General features: G+C 40.6%; 1 protein-coding gene across 2 annotated transcripts in view; it reads left to right on the top strand.

The window, feature by feature from the left end:
- Positions 1-14,017, top strand: part of RGS12 (regulator of G protein signaling 12) — a 124,897-nt gene that overhangs the window by 61,717 nt on the left and 49,163 nt on the right. For both annotated transcript variants that reach the window (XM_067558887.1, XM_067558888.1), the window contains exon 4: positions 1,460-1,481. In XM_067558887.1, the coding sequence (XP_067414988.1) occupies positions 1,460-1,481 (22 nt within the window). The remainder of the gene's footprint in view (positions 1-1,459; positions 1,482-14,017) is intronic.

The raw sequence follows: 14,017 nt of genomic DNA, 5'->3' as shown, positions 1-14,017 counted from the left end.
TACTACCTGAATTTTTTTAAAGGAATGGGAGCAGATCCTCAACTGGTGAAGTTGATGGAGCTATACCAATTTATACCAGCTGAAAGTCTGACTCAGTATTATTAATCTAGTACTTAAATATTATACAAAGGACTTCATTAAAAAAAAAAACGCAATTGAAGCTTTAAAGGTGACTGAAATGTATGTATGTTTGTTTTTTTTTGGCTTTTTACTTGGGCATCTACCCTATTTTTTGTTTCTTTATGATGTACGCAGCCTGAAAGGTGATATGTAGGTGTGTTTGGTTTTTTTCTGCTTGTCCTTTTTTTGGGAAATATCATGAACACATAGTCTGGACTTTTCTGGTTTTGTTGGAAGACCAGTAGAAGGTAAAAGTGAGCTTAATTTGACCATTTAATATTAAAGTTAATTAAAGGGACATGGGTTTTTGACTAATCAAAAAGGACTTCTCTTATTTAAAATGTTAACATTTGAATGCATGCTAATAAAAAAGGAACAAAAAGTTTTCAGTCTGACTAAAAATAGCTTCTGCTTAGCTCAGGGTGTAAAAAGCAAATATTTGTATACTGAATGAAGTGTTTGGGGAATGTCCATACACTTGCCTTTACAAAGGTTTTAACTACCTTGAGTTAATTGGCAATCCAAGGTAAGAAGTGTTGTGTACACAGACCTACAATGTCATCATTTAACTAGTTCTCCACTCATTCTAGGGCTCTAGGATATGTCTACACTGCAAAATTAGATGTGAAGTCCTATTGTGCACAAGCAATTTCTTTCAACGTAGCTAGTTGAGATCTACACTTTAACCTCCACATAGGGTGTTGGAGGAGTAAGTTTGATCTTGACTAGCTACATCTAGGTAAAAACTACCTGCACCGTGTTTCCACTAGGATTTTACATCAAGATAGCTATCTCAGTGTAAAAACACACTTTTTTTTCCCTCCAGCAAAGATATGTAGAGTCTTCCAGCCTGAATTTCTATTTTGTAAAACACAAGCAAGGGAAAAGAGAGAACCTTTCAGATCTTCTTTATGCAAATAGAGGGACAAAAAAAGGATACAACTAATTGTTTTTTAACCTTCGACTGTCACATTTAAGAATATAAGGATCTGATCCTGCAAAGGTACACACAAGTAACTTTGTAATTAGTCCTGTTGAACTCAATGTGACAACATATAGTAGGAAGCATGTTGCTCAATAAATATTTGTGGGCTCAGGCTCTAAAACATTAGTTCAATAGCTTGGGAGAAGTTTGGTAGGGAGAAAACAGCAGCTGTTGGAAAACAACTGCTGACTCATTTAGATTGTCTCTCCTATGTCATCTGTGTCTGATTGATTTTCTGTGCCAAAATGCGAAGATTGGTCAGCACTTTCAGTATTATGTGTTACTCAGATAAGTTTCTCTATGTATTGTCATGACATTTATGTAACTCATCTCCTTCTCTCTCTTTTATTGTAGTCTGCAACTGTGTCTGATGGAGGTAAGCTAAAGTTTGTTGTCACTTTTATTAGTATTTAGACAATCTAAGTTCCCACATTAAGCAGAGTGGTAAAGTGTGATAGATAAAATGTCATATGACAAGAAGTGTTTGCTTGATATGCATTATGGGCCCAACATGCAGTCCTTAATGATGTAGTGACTTCAGTAGGAATTGTGCCTATGAAAATACTGAAGGATCAGGCCTCATGTTTACAACTGTCATATTCCTTTATTTGCCTACATATATTCTTTGTGGCATATTCATTTAAATAAATGCATGGTAGTACAACTAGAATTCTTCACTTATGATATTTTTTTAAAAGTTGATCTAGTTGGATATTATAAAATGGGGAACTGATTGATAAAATCTCTCTCATTTTTAAATATCCCTTACCTATTGTATATTCTTTTACCATTGCACTTTTCATCAACAGCATTTTATTTTACATGTTAAAACAAGTTTTTTCACTCTTTTGCCTTGCAGAGACAGCTCCTAGCCTATAGATTAAGAGTGATCTCAATGCTCTTGTTGAGGCTAAAAGGAATTTAATTTCTTTTTATAATGAAGTGATGAATGCATCACTTTTTTACTTTTTTAGGTAAATAAGATGGCATACTTAAAAACTGAATAAATGTAACGCAGCCTGAAGTTCTTGCTGTTTTGGGATACTATTCGGTACAGTTGCTGTCTATGTTACATTTTGTGTTGAACCATCAGGAATTAGCAGGAGGTCATCTACTCATTCGAGAACTCTGAACAAAAATCCACTATTGGGTAAAGATTAGCATTACTAACTTCAGCCTTCTACTATGCTGGGCTTGAGACAGAAATAAAGAATTGTTTTTAAGCTCAGTTGAATGGCAGTGCCAGCTAATATAGGTTTTAATATGGTTTGGCTGGCAAAAGTTTGCTAGAACCTTACTTAAAAAAATTTTTTTTTCTAGTAAGCTGTAACTAGTGACTGAAGAAGTTCAACCTATGCTGGACATTTAAAAACAAAACAAAACATGTTCTACGTAGGCTGGAACATTCTCTTTTAACATGGCCCTTATAGCATTTGGGCTCCTCCATAACAGCCAGCCATGTTGTGTTAGAAACCAGTTTAGCTGGACCAGTTTAATTATGATTCCTTAATGATATACGAGGCCTTTAGTATAGCTTAGTTTACACAAGAGTGGTTTGCTTCTAGAATTGCCTCACTTTGTCCTGCAAAGGATTAGTCTCGCATTCCTTTTACCCATTTTGGCTTTCTTCAAGTACTGTATGATTTATACCATTTTATTAGGCAAAAGGACACCAACTTCTGTTTAAGAAACGAGTGAACTAAAACAGAAGGAGGGCTCTGAAGCTGGAGGGTAGGGTTAGTTCCCTGTTTTTTAGTCTAAGTGGAAAAGTATCAAAATATATTCACAGCAGCCCTCATTATTCATTCCTCTACTATCTTTCTTTCTCACTTTTTATTAAAAATGAGGCCTGTTTAGGCCTCAGACAGAAATAAAACTCTGTATCATTCTGCTAGCAGTTGACTTATCCCATTAGGTATTTTCTCCTCTTCAGCTGTTACCACTGTCAAAGCACTTTGATGGGAGGTAGAACATAATCTGTTTGAAGCCCACCCACTAATTGGCCAGGGGATAACAAGGGAAAATGCAGGTTGCAGCTATCCAGCTCTTGTTTCTTAGACTTAAGCTATATCTTGACTGCAAAATATGGTGGTGTTTTTACAATGAGTAGACTGTTTGAATGGAATATTCTAGTGGAGGCAAGGCACAGGTAGTTTTTACCTCAATGTAGATAGTCAAGATAAAAACCCTAGGTGAAAGATGTAGGGTTGACCTTGACTAGCTACATCGAGGTAAGAACTATAATGCCTTGTCTTGCCTTGGATTTTACATCAGTTAGCTCTCTTGAGTTTCCCATCTTAATGTAAAAACACATATTTTTATTTGCAGTCAAAATATAGCCTAACATGCAGACAGTGTTTGTAGGTTTATCTGAATCTGAATATTGTATAATCTGAATATTGTATAGACTGCTAATTTCACAAGAAATGATTTTTTTATCCTGTAAATTTGTGTTATAAATTTGTTGGTCTGAAAAAAGATTATGCATTATCTGCTTGTCTACAATGAAAATTATTTTCCTGTATGACATGTCTAATCTCCACTGGTAGATGGAATGGGAACCCTGAGGTAGCACTCCCTTGATAATAACATAAAGCAAAGTGTACTTCCATTTGTAAGTTTTATTAGACATCTCTGGCTTGTCATGTTCTGCTCCTCCAGTATTGTTACTAAAGTTATTTTCAAGTCTAGGGATAATTGTATTTTCACAATTAATACTGTAGAATTTGGTGGAGTCGTGAAGTCTGAGTGCTGTGTAGGTTGCAGAGGTAAAAGAACAAATTGTAATTTGCACTCGATATTCTGTTGAGTTCTATATCCTAACATTTTATCTGTCTTCTCAGTTAATGCTGAAGATTTAATGCCATACACTGTCTCTCTCTTGTTAAGGTACCAATGGGTCCTAATTTCTGTACAAAACTATAAACTGTGGATTATATGAAGAGTAATATTTAATAAATACTTAACTATATAGAAGGTAATCTGGAAAAGTAAGATCCAAGAGAAGAGAGTGAAACCAGAAAAAGTGAATAGAAATAAAAGCTTAAATCATTTCAGCTAAAGCTGCACTAAGTATAATGTTCTGATTAATGTCTATATGACAATTTCAGACTTACTTTCTTTGAAAATGTCATAGCAATGACATTTTTCTTTTTTCTTTTTTTTTTAAATTTCAGCAATACATTAGAAGATCCACAGAATTACATATTTTAGGGCTTGTCTAGATTAGAGGAATTTGCACCAGTGTAAAATATTAATATATTTATACAGTGCAAATTTCTCTTATCTAGATAAGCCATTTATGTCAGCATTTCCATTTGAAAAATAATTATAGGTGTTTAAATCTATCCTTGCAACTAGAACAGAGGGCACACCAACTTTTTCTCCAAAATCACTGATGCCTCATATTATGTAGAAACTTTACATTAGAGTCTGGCTTTGGATGCTGATTGTTTAAAGCAATATTTAGTCAGATTGTGTACAAACTCAAACTGTGCACATTTGGGTTGCCACCACCAAAATAAAAAGATATATACCCACTGTCCAAAATTTTCAAATTCGGGCACCTTCAGTTATGTACCTGAATCTAGATTTAGATGCCTTAAATAAATGGCCTGATTTTCAGAAGTGCTGAGCAGCCACTGCTATCATTTAAATCAGTAGGATTTGATAGGGTTTCCACACCTCCTAACATCAAGCAACTTATTTAGGTGCCTAACTTAAGACACCCCAGTTTGAAAATGTTGTCATTTTCTTCCAAAGGTGGGGAGAAAAGGTCAATATGGGAAATTATAGTAAGCATCTTCCCCTTGAATTTTTAATAGATATTTGAAAATAAGTCTTACAGGCTGTCGCTGAAGGCAGGCTAAACCTATAACCTCACTTCCTCTTGTATTTTCCTTCCTCCATCCCTCTGTCCTCAACTGACCAGCTGCCCTTCATACAAGGTGAAGAGCTCTTCTAAATCTAGTTTACTTGAAGCTGAATCTTGAGCTGTAAACGTACTCCCAATTCACACAACAAATTCAGTCTTCAGAGCAGTAAAAAATACCAACTTTGTGAGGGCTCAAAACTGAGCCAGTTATTTTTCTTGTGTGCATATGACTGAGGAAATATTAAGAGCTGTAGCCAATCAGAACAGAGGAATTTGCGTAACCAGTGTGTGGTTATTCAGGAATAAGAACATATGCTATCCTTCCTCTTCAGATTGACTAATGGCAATCAGCTAGAGAACAGGGATTTGCTTACTGCACAATAACTAAGAAATAACAATAATATCTGATTTGCTTAATAACTCACAGCCAGTCAAAATGCAGAAAATAATAAAGTTGAGAAACGAGGTTATTGGTATGGATCAGTAACTATACAGCATCTTTGTCCTGCGATCTGCAGAAATCATTTTATTTCACTATCACTGCTTGTAATTCTTGTTCTCTGAGGCTGTCTCTACACTAGTCTTTTCTCCTCAAACTTCCAATTATTGGTACCACTGGTACAGCTTTGCTGATGGTAGGAACAGTGGGAGCACTAGCATAGATAGGGTTCAGGGGCTGTTTGTGTTTTAAACGTGCTGTCGAGGCCACCTTAGAGAGAGTTAAAATGTAAACTGTCTTCACTACACTCTCACCAATGCTACCACTGATGGAGTTTCACAAGGGGGAAATTTTAGGCATAATATGGTGTTGACAAGATCAGTGGGTATTCAGTTACAGTATATCAGCACTCTTCCAGCTGGCCTTTCTTCTCAGAGATGTGGGCAGTTATTGTTCACTGAAATACCCAGACAGTAGGTGAAGTAATTTAGCAATTCAGAATTTTGAAGCATATAATTTCTGGCCTGTCACCTCCCCTTGCCCCTGCACAGATTAGTTCCATGAAGTGGGTGTCTATTATTACTTTATACTTTAAAAGTACAGTTGCATGTACGGTATGTGACTTTGTCTTCTAAAGCACTTCACTGTAATTGCTGCTGCTTGGGATTTTTGGCTGTTCTCATCACCAGAACCAGTTTATTTTTTCATAAGTAATCTGTTTGGAAAGCTTAAAATGTTTACAACTGCAAAATAAGGTGGAACTACATTTTTATAATACAACCACAGAAAATGCAATAAAAATACGATATTCTAAAAACTAAAATGCTATTCTTATCTAAATTGCAAATAGCTGATGAATGATTTAATCTAATAGATTTATGACTTAAATTTTAGTTCTTATACTACTAGTCCACAGTTATAGTAGCTGGATTTCACTGTAACATAAATAATTAAAGCTCCTTTAGCAACAATGGTGAAAGGTCTTTTCTTTAAATTATTTATGTAGCATTTTATAATGCTCTGTGTTAAGTATACTGTTGGTTTCCTCAGCTTGAAACCATGATAGTAAAGAATCAATTTTCTCAAAAGTGTGTAAAAGTCTAACAGGAATTGTTGGGGGGGAATGCAATAGCTTGCCTTTTTCTGGAAGAAGCTACAAAGGAACAATGTCCCAAATTGAGGAAAGAATCTTCACCCAAATTGCTCTGGGCGATTACAGCTGATTTTGCTATGGATTCAGAAGGATGGTTTTCAGTGAATGGTTTGAAGTTTTTGGTTAAATGGCACCACAGTGGCTCTTATCAGCTTTATCCAGGTAATGTCTTTAGTGAGGATGTAGAATATCTTTGTCCTGTGACCGTAGGCATTTAGTAATTACCAGGAAGCTGAGCAGCTCACTGTAAAAAAGTTTGTTGTCTGAAATAGTATGTAGATTTAATTAAAGGATGCATACAAATATATCATTGCCGAAATATATTCTAACCTTATTTTTTTACAAGGTTTAAATTAGAGTTTTCAACACCAGATTCTTTTTTTAACACTTTTCAATATTTAATTGATTAGAACAATGCATGTGCTATGGAATGGCACTCTGTTTTGTAAATAAAATAAAAATAACTCAACAGATGTATCATGCTTCTTATGAAGGATTTAGTAAGTCAGTCAGTCTGTCATATACGTACATAAACAAGGAAATAAAATGAAACAGACTCCCTGTGCATGTAGTGGCAGATTTCCTCCTAATTTTTGCTGAAAACCTGGGAAACTTCCTATAGGTATATCATGATGTGTGCTATCTTTTAAGCCATAGAGAATGTTAGTTTTCTAGATCTTTTATAGATAGAGTTCTGTTTCTCCCCTTAACCAATGGAATGTTTTAATATCACCATTTGTGGTGCAGCTGATTGCACGTTGTGTATTTATTAAAGTTAACAGGCATCTGTGTTTTGAATAATTTATTCAGAGTTTGAGTATAGAAAACAAAATGGGAAATTTGAACAAGAATTGAAAAAATAGTTTTTGTCTATAGTTTTGTCTATAGAATGGACTCATGTACTGTGTTGTGCTGTGTTGTGTTGTGGGAGTTAAAGAATAAAAAAAAATTGTTGTTGTCTGTTGGAAGAAAATGAGGAACAAAACTGCAATTACTCCTTTGAGAGATGGTAGCATAAATAGGATGAAATAAATGCAGTGTGAAAATGTCCTGGAGCATACTTACTAATGGACAAAATAGTTTGACTGAGAGGAGTAGTTGGTGAGCATGTAAAGGAACTAGGAGTGTTTGGGGGGTGGCCAGTGTGAGCAAATAGAATGGCTGACAGCTATATGTAGGCAGTCATTACGTAGCATTTCTGTATGTCGTAAGTGTGTATGGGTGTCTGTGAGGAGCCAGGGAAAAATAACTATTTTAAGACATTTTGGGACAAAGGCAGAGAATAATCTTGATTACTCAAGCCTACTTTTTTTTTTTTAGAGAAGTGTTCTGAAGGATTCCTAGATGCAACAAACTGCTAATCTTTGGTTTCAACCAGAAGAGCCAAAGTGAGCCAGATGCTAGCCATTATAGAGATAAAAGCTTGGTGTGGTTGTCACCGTTCTCGAGGCACTAAGGGTATGTCTGCACTGCAGAGTGAAGTTGACTTACTTAAAGTCGACTTTGAACCGGCGATTTTTAGAACTTGCTGGATCATGTCCACACCACGCTCCTAGCGCCGAGCTCGTGCATCTACACTCACCATGATTGTATCAGCAGTCAAAGCCGTGCACTGTGGATAGCTATCCTACAGTGCAACTAGCCGTGGTGGCTGTTGGGATGAGATTCATCGTCCCATGATGCAACACTCTTTCCCCCTCCCTTCTTCCCCTAAACAAACAGGAAACCGATTTTCGTTCTGTTTGTTTATGCCGCGCACTCACCATTGCTGCAGAGACATGGAGCCAGCTCAACTCTGCACTATTATTGTAAACGTCACAAATACATCTCGGCTTATCATGGAGTATTTTCAAAGAAGACCGAGAACCCGAAGCATGGGCAACTGCTGTGCCACTGAGGCTGCCCTGCTACAAGCCATCAAGCGGAACAATTCCCGATTGCTGCAGGCTGTAACACATCATCTGCAGTCAGTGGAGCGCTGGTTCTGGTCCCGGGAAACAAGCACAGACTGGTGGGACCGCATCGTTTTGCAGCTGTGGGATGATGATCAGTGGCTGCAAGACTTTCGTATGCGAAAGACCACTTTCCTTGAACTTTGCTCAGAGCTGGCCCTGTACCTGAAGCGCGTGAATACTAGCTTGAGACAAGCTCTGATGGTGGAGAAGTGAATGGCCATCGCTCTGTGGAAGCTGGCAACCCCCAACTGTTACTGCTCGGTTGGGAATCACTTTGGAGTCGGTAAATCTATAGTTGGACCTGTTGTGATTCAAGTGTGTAAGGACATTAATAGATTTCTGCTACGAAGGCTAGTGACTTTGGGAAACGTGCATAGTGGACGGGTGCATAGTGGACAGGTTTTCCGCAATGGGGCTCCCAAACTGTGGAGGGGCCATTGATGGCACACACATCCCTATCTTAGCTCCTGCCCACCTCTCTACCAAGTACATAAATCACAAGGGGTACTTTTCAATGGTCCTGCAGGCCCTTGTAGATCACAGGGGTCGTTTTACAGATATCTATGTGGGGTGGTCTGGAAAGGTGCATGACGCGCGCGTATTTCGGAACTCGGGGCTGTTCTCTAACATGCAGGCGGGCACTTTCTTCCCAGACCAAAAAATTACCATCGGGGGTGTTGAAATGCCATTAGTGATTCTGAGGGATCTTGCTTACCCTTGCTCCATTGGCTAATAAAACCATACACCGGGCACCTTGACAGTAACAAGGAGCATTTTAATAACAGGCTAAGCAGTTGCAGAATGGTTGTTGAATGTGTGTTTTGGTATTTAAAGGCCAGACGGAGAAGTCTCCTCACTGGACATGAGTGAAAAGAACATCCCCTCAGTGATATCTGTGTGCTGTGTTCTTCATAATGTGTGTGAAGCAAAAGGGGAAAGGTTCCCCAGGGTTGGGCTGTGGAGGCAAAAAGACTGCTCACCAGTAATGAGCAGCCAGATGCCAGCAATACGCTGAGAGCTAACCATGTAGCGCTTTGCATTAGGGAGGCATTGAAAACCAGGTTCTGTAATGAGATGCAGTAATGATTTCTGTTCCTGTATGTTATGTGCCGTTGCTTTAAGTCCCCCCACTACCATGTATGTCAGTACACTCCAAATCCCTCCCAAGCAAGATATGATTTAATAAAGAAACGTGTTGAAACGATGCAAACTTTTATTGATGAACATTCAAGTCGGTGTGGGCAGGGGACTGGTGTTCATTCACAGTCTCAAATGGTAGTGTGGTTGCTTGCAGGCCAGCTGTTAGCGGGGACGCCGCTGCTTTCTGCTCGCCTCCACCAGGGTGGAGTGCACCACATACTGCAGCCTGGCCATTCTCCTCCGAGACGACATGGGGGAGGTCAGCAAAGCCATAGGCTGAAGAGTGTTATGGAGGGGCTGCAGCTGGACTCTGTCCGGCTGCCACTCCTCCTCAAGTTCCACAAGCCGCCGGAGCGTGTCTGCTTGGTCACACATGATTCGCAGCATCTCCTGTGTGGTACTGTGATCATGCTACTGCATCGCTCTTTGACTCTCCCTGTCCATGTCCATGTTCTGGGACAAGGTCATTCGCCACGCTTGGAGCTCTGTCTCTGCTGCTGAGGAGGTGTTCATGAGCTCACCAAACATGTCATCTCTTGTTTTTTTCTCTCTTCCTGATCTGCGATAGTCTTTCCACAGCAGTTTGAGCGGGCTGGGCAAAGGCCAAGGTGTCTACAGAATGAAAAGAAATGCACAAAGCTGCCATTGTTAGGATACCCAGGGAAATGAAAGAAATGCAACAATGTATAAAAAACTCCTCTTGCTGTGCACAAGGGTAAGACAGACCCTCATTCCATTCCACACATCCCAGAAGGGTGGGCCCGCTGTGCCGTTGCAGAGATGGTAAGCTAGGGGCACTTTACTCTGCTTTAGAGAGGATTAAAAAAGCTCATTTCGAATGTCCTGTATAAGAGGGGTGCCTGGGCGCCATGGTTTAATTAAGATGACCGTTTCATCACAAGATGGTCACTGGGGATCTGGGGACAGCGTGGGGGGGGGATGTTAATAGTGTTGTCTGAAACCATAGCCAAATAATTAATGGGCAATACAATGGGGAATAAACATGCGCCATCTTCCCTAGGTGACCATGAGCGATATCAGTCTCCTGAGGGTAAGGCATGAGGAAAGGGAAGGTTTGCTGCACACAGCCGGGTACCAGCCTGGCCCTTATGCCACTATGCTGTGTTCCGCCATGATTCCAGCTCCCTTGATTGCAGCATGGTGCGGCAAAGTATCCTACCATGGAGGAAGGAACAAGGCTGCCCAGCCCCAAAACCTTTTGCAAAGGATAACAAATTACATACGTGAAAGTTTCCTTGAGATATCAACTGATGATTCTCGGAGCATATGTCTGCACATAAATAATCTGTTCCAGGAGTAGCTGCCCAAGACAGTATGCTAAACTCCTGAAATCCCCTTTCCTTCCTCCCCCCCCCACCTTTAAAGAAGAACTTAACTGCTAAGAAGAAAAAAAAATTCACCAGATGTGCCTTCCCTGGGATCATTAGTGCTGTCCTGCCTGCTGCTGGACTGCTCTGGGGTCAGGAATAGGTCCTGACTGTCTGGGAGAAGGGACACCCCGCTCTCCTGCACCCTGCTCTCCTCATTCTCCTCCTCCTCCTCATCCAGGGAGTCCTCATCATTGTCCCTGGAGTGGGATGGAGCAGAGGCATCGATGCTGTGTGGCAGCACCATGGTGGAGTCCTCACCGAGAATGGCATGCAGCTCCTTGTAGAAGCGGCATTTTTGGGGCGAGGAGCGAGAACTGCTGTTAGCTTCCCTGGCATTTTGATATGCCTGCTGTAGCTCCTTGATCTTCACATGACACTGCTGCGTGTCCCTGTTGTGTCCCTTCTCCAACATGCCCTGGGATATCTTCACATAAATGTCCAAATTTCTTTTGTTGGCTCTGAGCTGAGCCATAACAGACTCCTGGCTCCAAAGACCGATGAGATCTAAGACCTCTGGCAGACTCCATGCTGGAGCACGTTTGGGCCTTGCAGTAGCCATGAGGAGTTCAGCTACATGCTCCCTCCACGCTGTCCGGACAGGAAATGAAAATTGAAATTTTCCCGGGGCATGAGGGGGGGGCCATTTCTGGTGAGTATGACCAAGTAACAGCAGAGCGCGAATGTCTGGAGCGGTCACAACAGAGCATTGTGGGATACCTCCCGGAGGCCATGAATGTCGAATTACGTTATGCTCTGTCTACACTGATGCAATATCGAACCAATAAAATCGAATTAGGCACTATGCCACTTGTGGAAGTGGTTTTATTACATCGACTTTTGCCGCATGTTAAGTCAATGGGACTGCCATGCCAGTGTGGATGCAGGCTTTCAGAAATTGACGTAAGTGATGTTACGTCAACCTCCGTCGCCAGTGTAGACCAGACCTGAGAGTCACCTTGTTACCTGCTGCCTCCAGCATGAGAGAGTCTTGGCTGTCTGGCTTGGTGTCAGCTCCCGAACGCCATTAGCCTTTCAGGCAATCAAGCAGTCTGCTCTGGGCTATGCCAGCCCTTTCTTTGTTTTGCAGGTTAACAATAAGTGCACCCCAGTTCATGAGTCCCTTTGAATCATTCCCCTGTGATATCTAGCCCCTGCCACTGGCTACTCACAGAAATCCCAGAACCTCTGCCCCCAAAAGAGCACTGTGCCCCAGTGTACTGGTTTTAAATAAGAATATAAGTATGGCCATATTGGGTCAGACCAATAGTTCATTTAACTCAGTATCCTGTCTTCTGACAGTGTCCAGTGCCAGATGCTTCTAAAGGAATGAACAGAACAGGGCAATTTATCAAGTGGTCCATCCCATCATCCACTCCCAGCTTCTGACAGTTGGAGGTTTAGGGATAGCCAGAGTATGGGGTTGCATCTCTGACCACGTTGACTAATAGCCACTGATAGATCTATCCTCCATGAACTTATCTAATTCTGCTTTAAATCAATTATACTTTTGGCATGTGCAACATCCCATGACAATGAGTTCCAGAGGTCGTCTGTGTGTTGTGTGGAGAAGTACTTCCTTGTGTTTGTTTTAAACTTACTGCCTGTTAATTTTATTGGGTGGCCCCTGGTTTGTGTGTTATATGAAGAGGTAAATAACGTTTCCCTGTTCACTTTCTTCACATTCATTCATTCATGACTTTATGGACCACTATCATATCCTCCCCCCCCAGTTGTCTCTTTTCTAAGATGAACAGTCCCAGTCTTTTTTATTTCTCCTCCTATGGAAGCTGTTCCATACCCCCTAATCATTTTTGTTGCCCTTCACTGTACTTCTTTCAATTCTAATATATCTGTTTTGAGGTGGGGAACCAGAACCGCATGCAGTTTTCAAGGTGTAGGCGTATCAGAGATTTATATAGGGACATTATGATCTTTTCTGTCTTCTTATTAAGGTTAAGATTCTGTCCTGGGTATTTTTAGTAACAGTCAGGGACAGGTTACAGGCAATAAACAAAATATCACGGAAGCTGTGACCTATCCCTCCTGACTGTTACTAAAAACAACTTGGGGGGGAGGAGGGGAAACAGAGCTGTGAGGGCTTGCAGCTGCTTCAGCCCCCTGCTCCAGCGGGCTGGCCACAGATCAGCTGTTCGGCAGTGGGCCTTAGGGGCTTGCTTGTTGATCAACTGTTTGATGGTGGGCCCAGAGCCTGCTGGCCACAGCCTTGACTATCAGTTGTTTGGTGACAGCCTAGACGATCAGCTGTTTGGCAGCAGTCCTGGGCCTGACTGCTGCTCCAGCCCTGCCTCAGAAGTCACAGAGGTACCGGAAATCATAGAATCATATAAGATTAGGGTTGGAAGAGACCTCAGGAGATTGTCTAGTCCAACCCTCTGCTCAAAATCATGGACTGGGTGATCTCTGTGACCAAATCTTATCCTTATTTATTTATTTTCCACTTGGTTCCAAATATTCTGTTACTTTTTTCTACTACTGCTGAACATTGAGCAGTTGTTTTCAGAGACCTATCCACAATGACTCCAAAATCTCTTGCTTGAGCGATAACAGCTGATGTAGACCTCATCATTTTGTATGCGGAGTTGGAATTATGTTTTCCAATGTGAAATTATTTTGCATTCATCAACATTGAATTTCATCTGCCATTTTGTTGCCCAGTCGAACAGTTTTGTGAGATCCCTTTTTAACTCTTTGCTGTCTGCTTTGGACTTAATTACCTTGAGTAATTTAGTATTGTCTGCAAACTTTGCCACCTCACTGTTTACCCCTTTTTCCAGATAACTTATGAATATATTGAAGATCACAGCTCCCAATGCAGATTCGGGGGCACCCTGCTATTTACTGCTTTCTGTTGTGAAAAATGACCATTTATTCCTACCCTTTGTTTCCTATCTTTTAACCAGTTACTGATTCATGAGAGGACTTTCCCCTCTTATCACATG

The sequence above is a fragment of the Emydura macquarii genome, unplaced genomic scaffold (genome assembly GCF_026122565.2).
Source record: "Emydura macquarii macquarii isolate MOO-44397 ecotype Brisbane River unplaced genomic scaffold, CSIRO-AGI_Emac_v2 contig_2199, whole genome shotgun sequence".
In the NCBI taxonomy this organism is placed as follows: Eukaryota; Metazoa; Chordata; order Testudines; family Chelidae; genus Emydura; species Emydura macquarii.
This window is presented reverse-complemented; position numbering and strand designations above follow the sequence as displayed.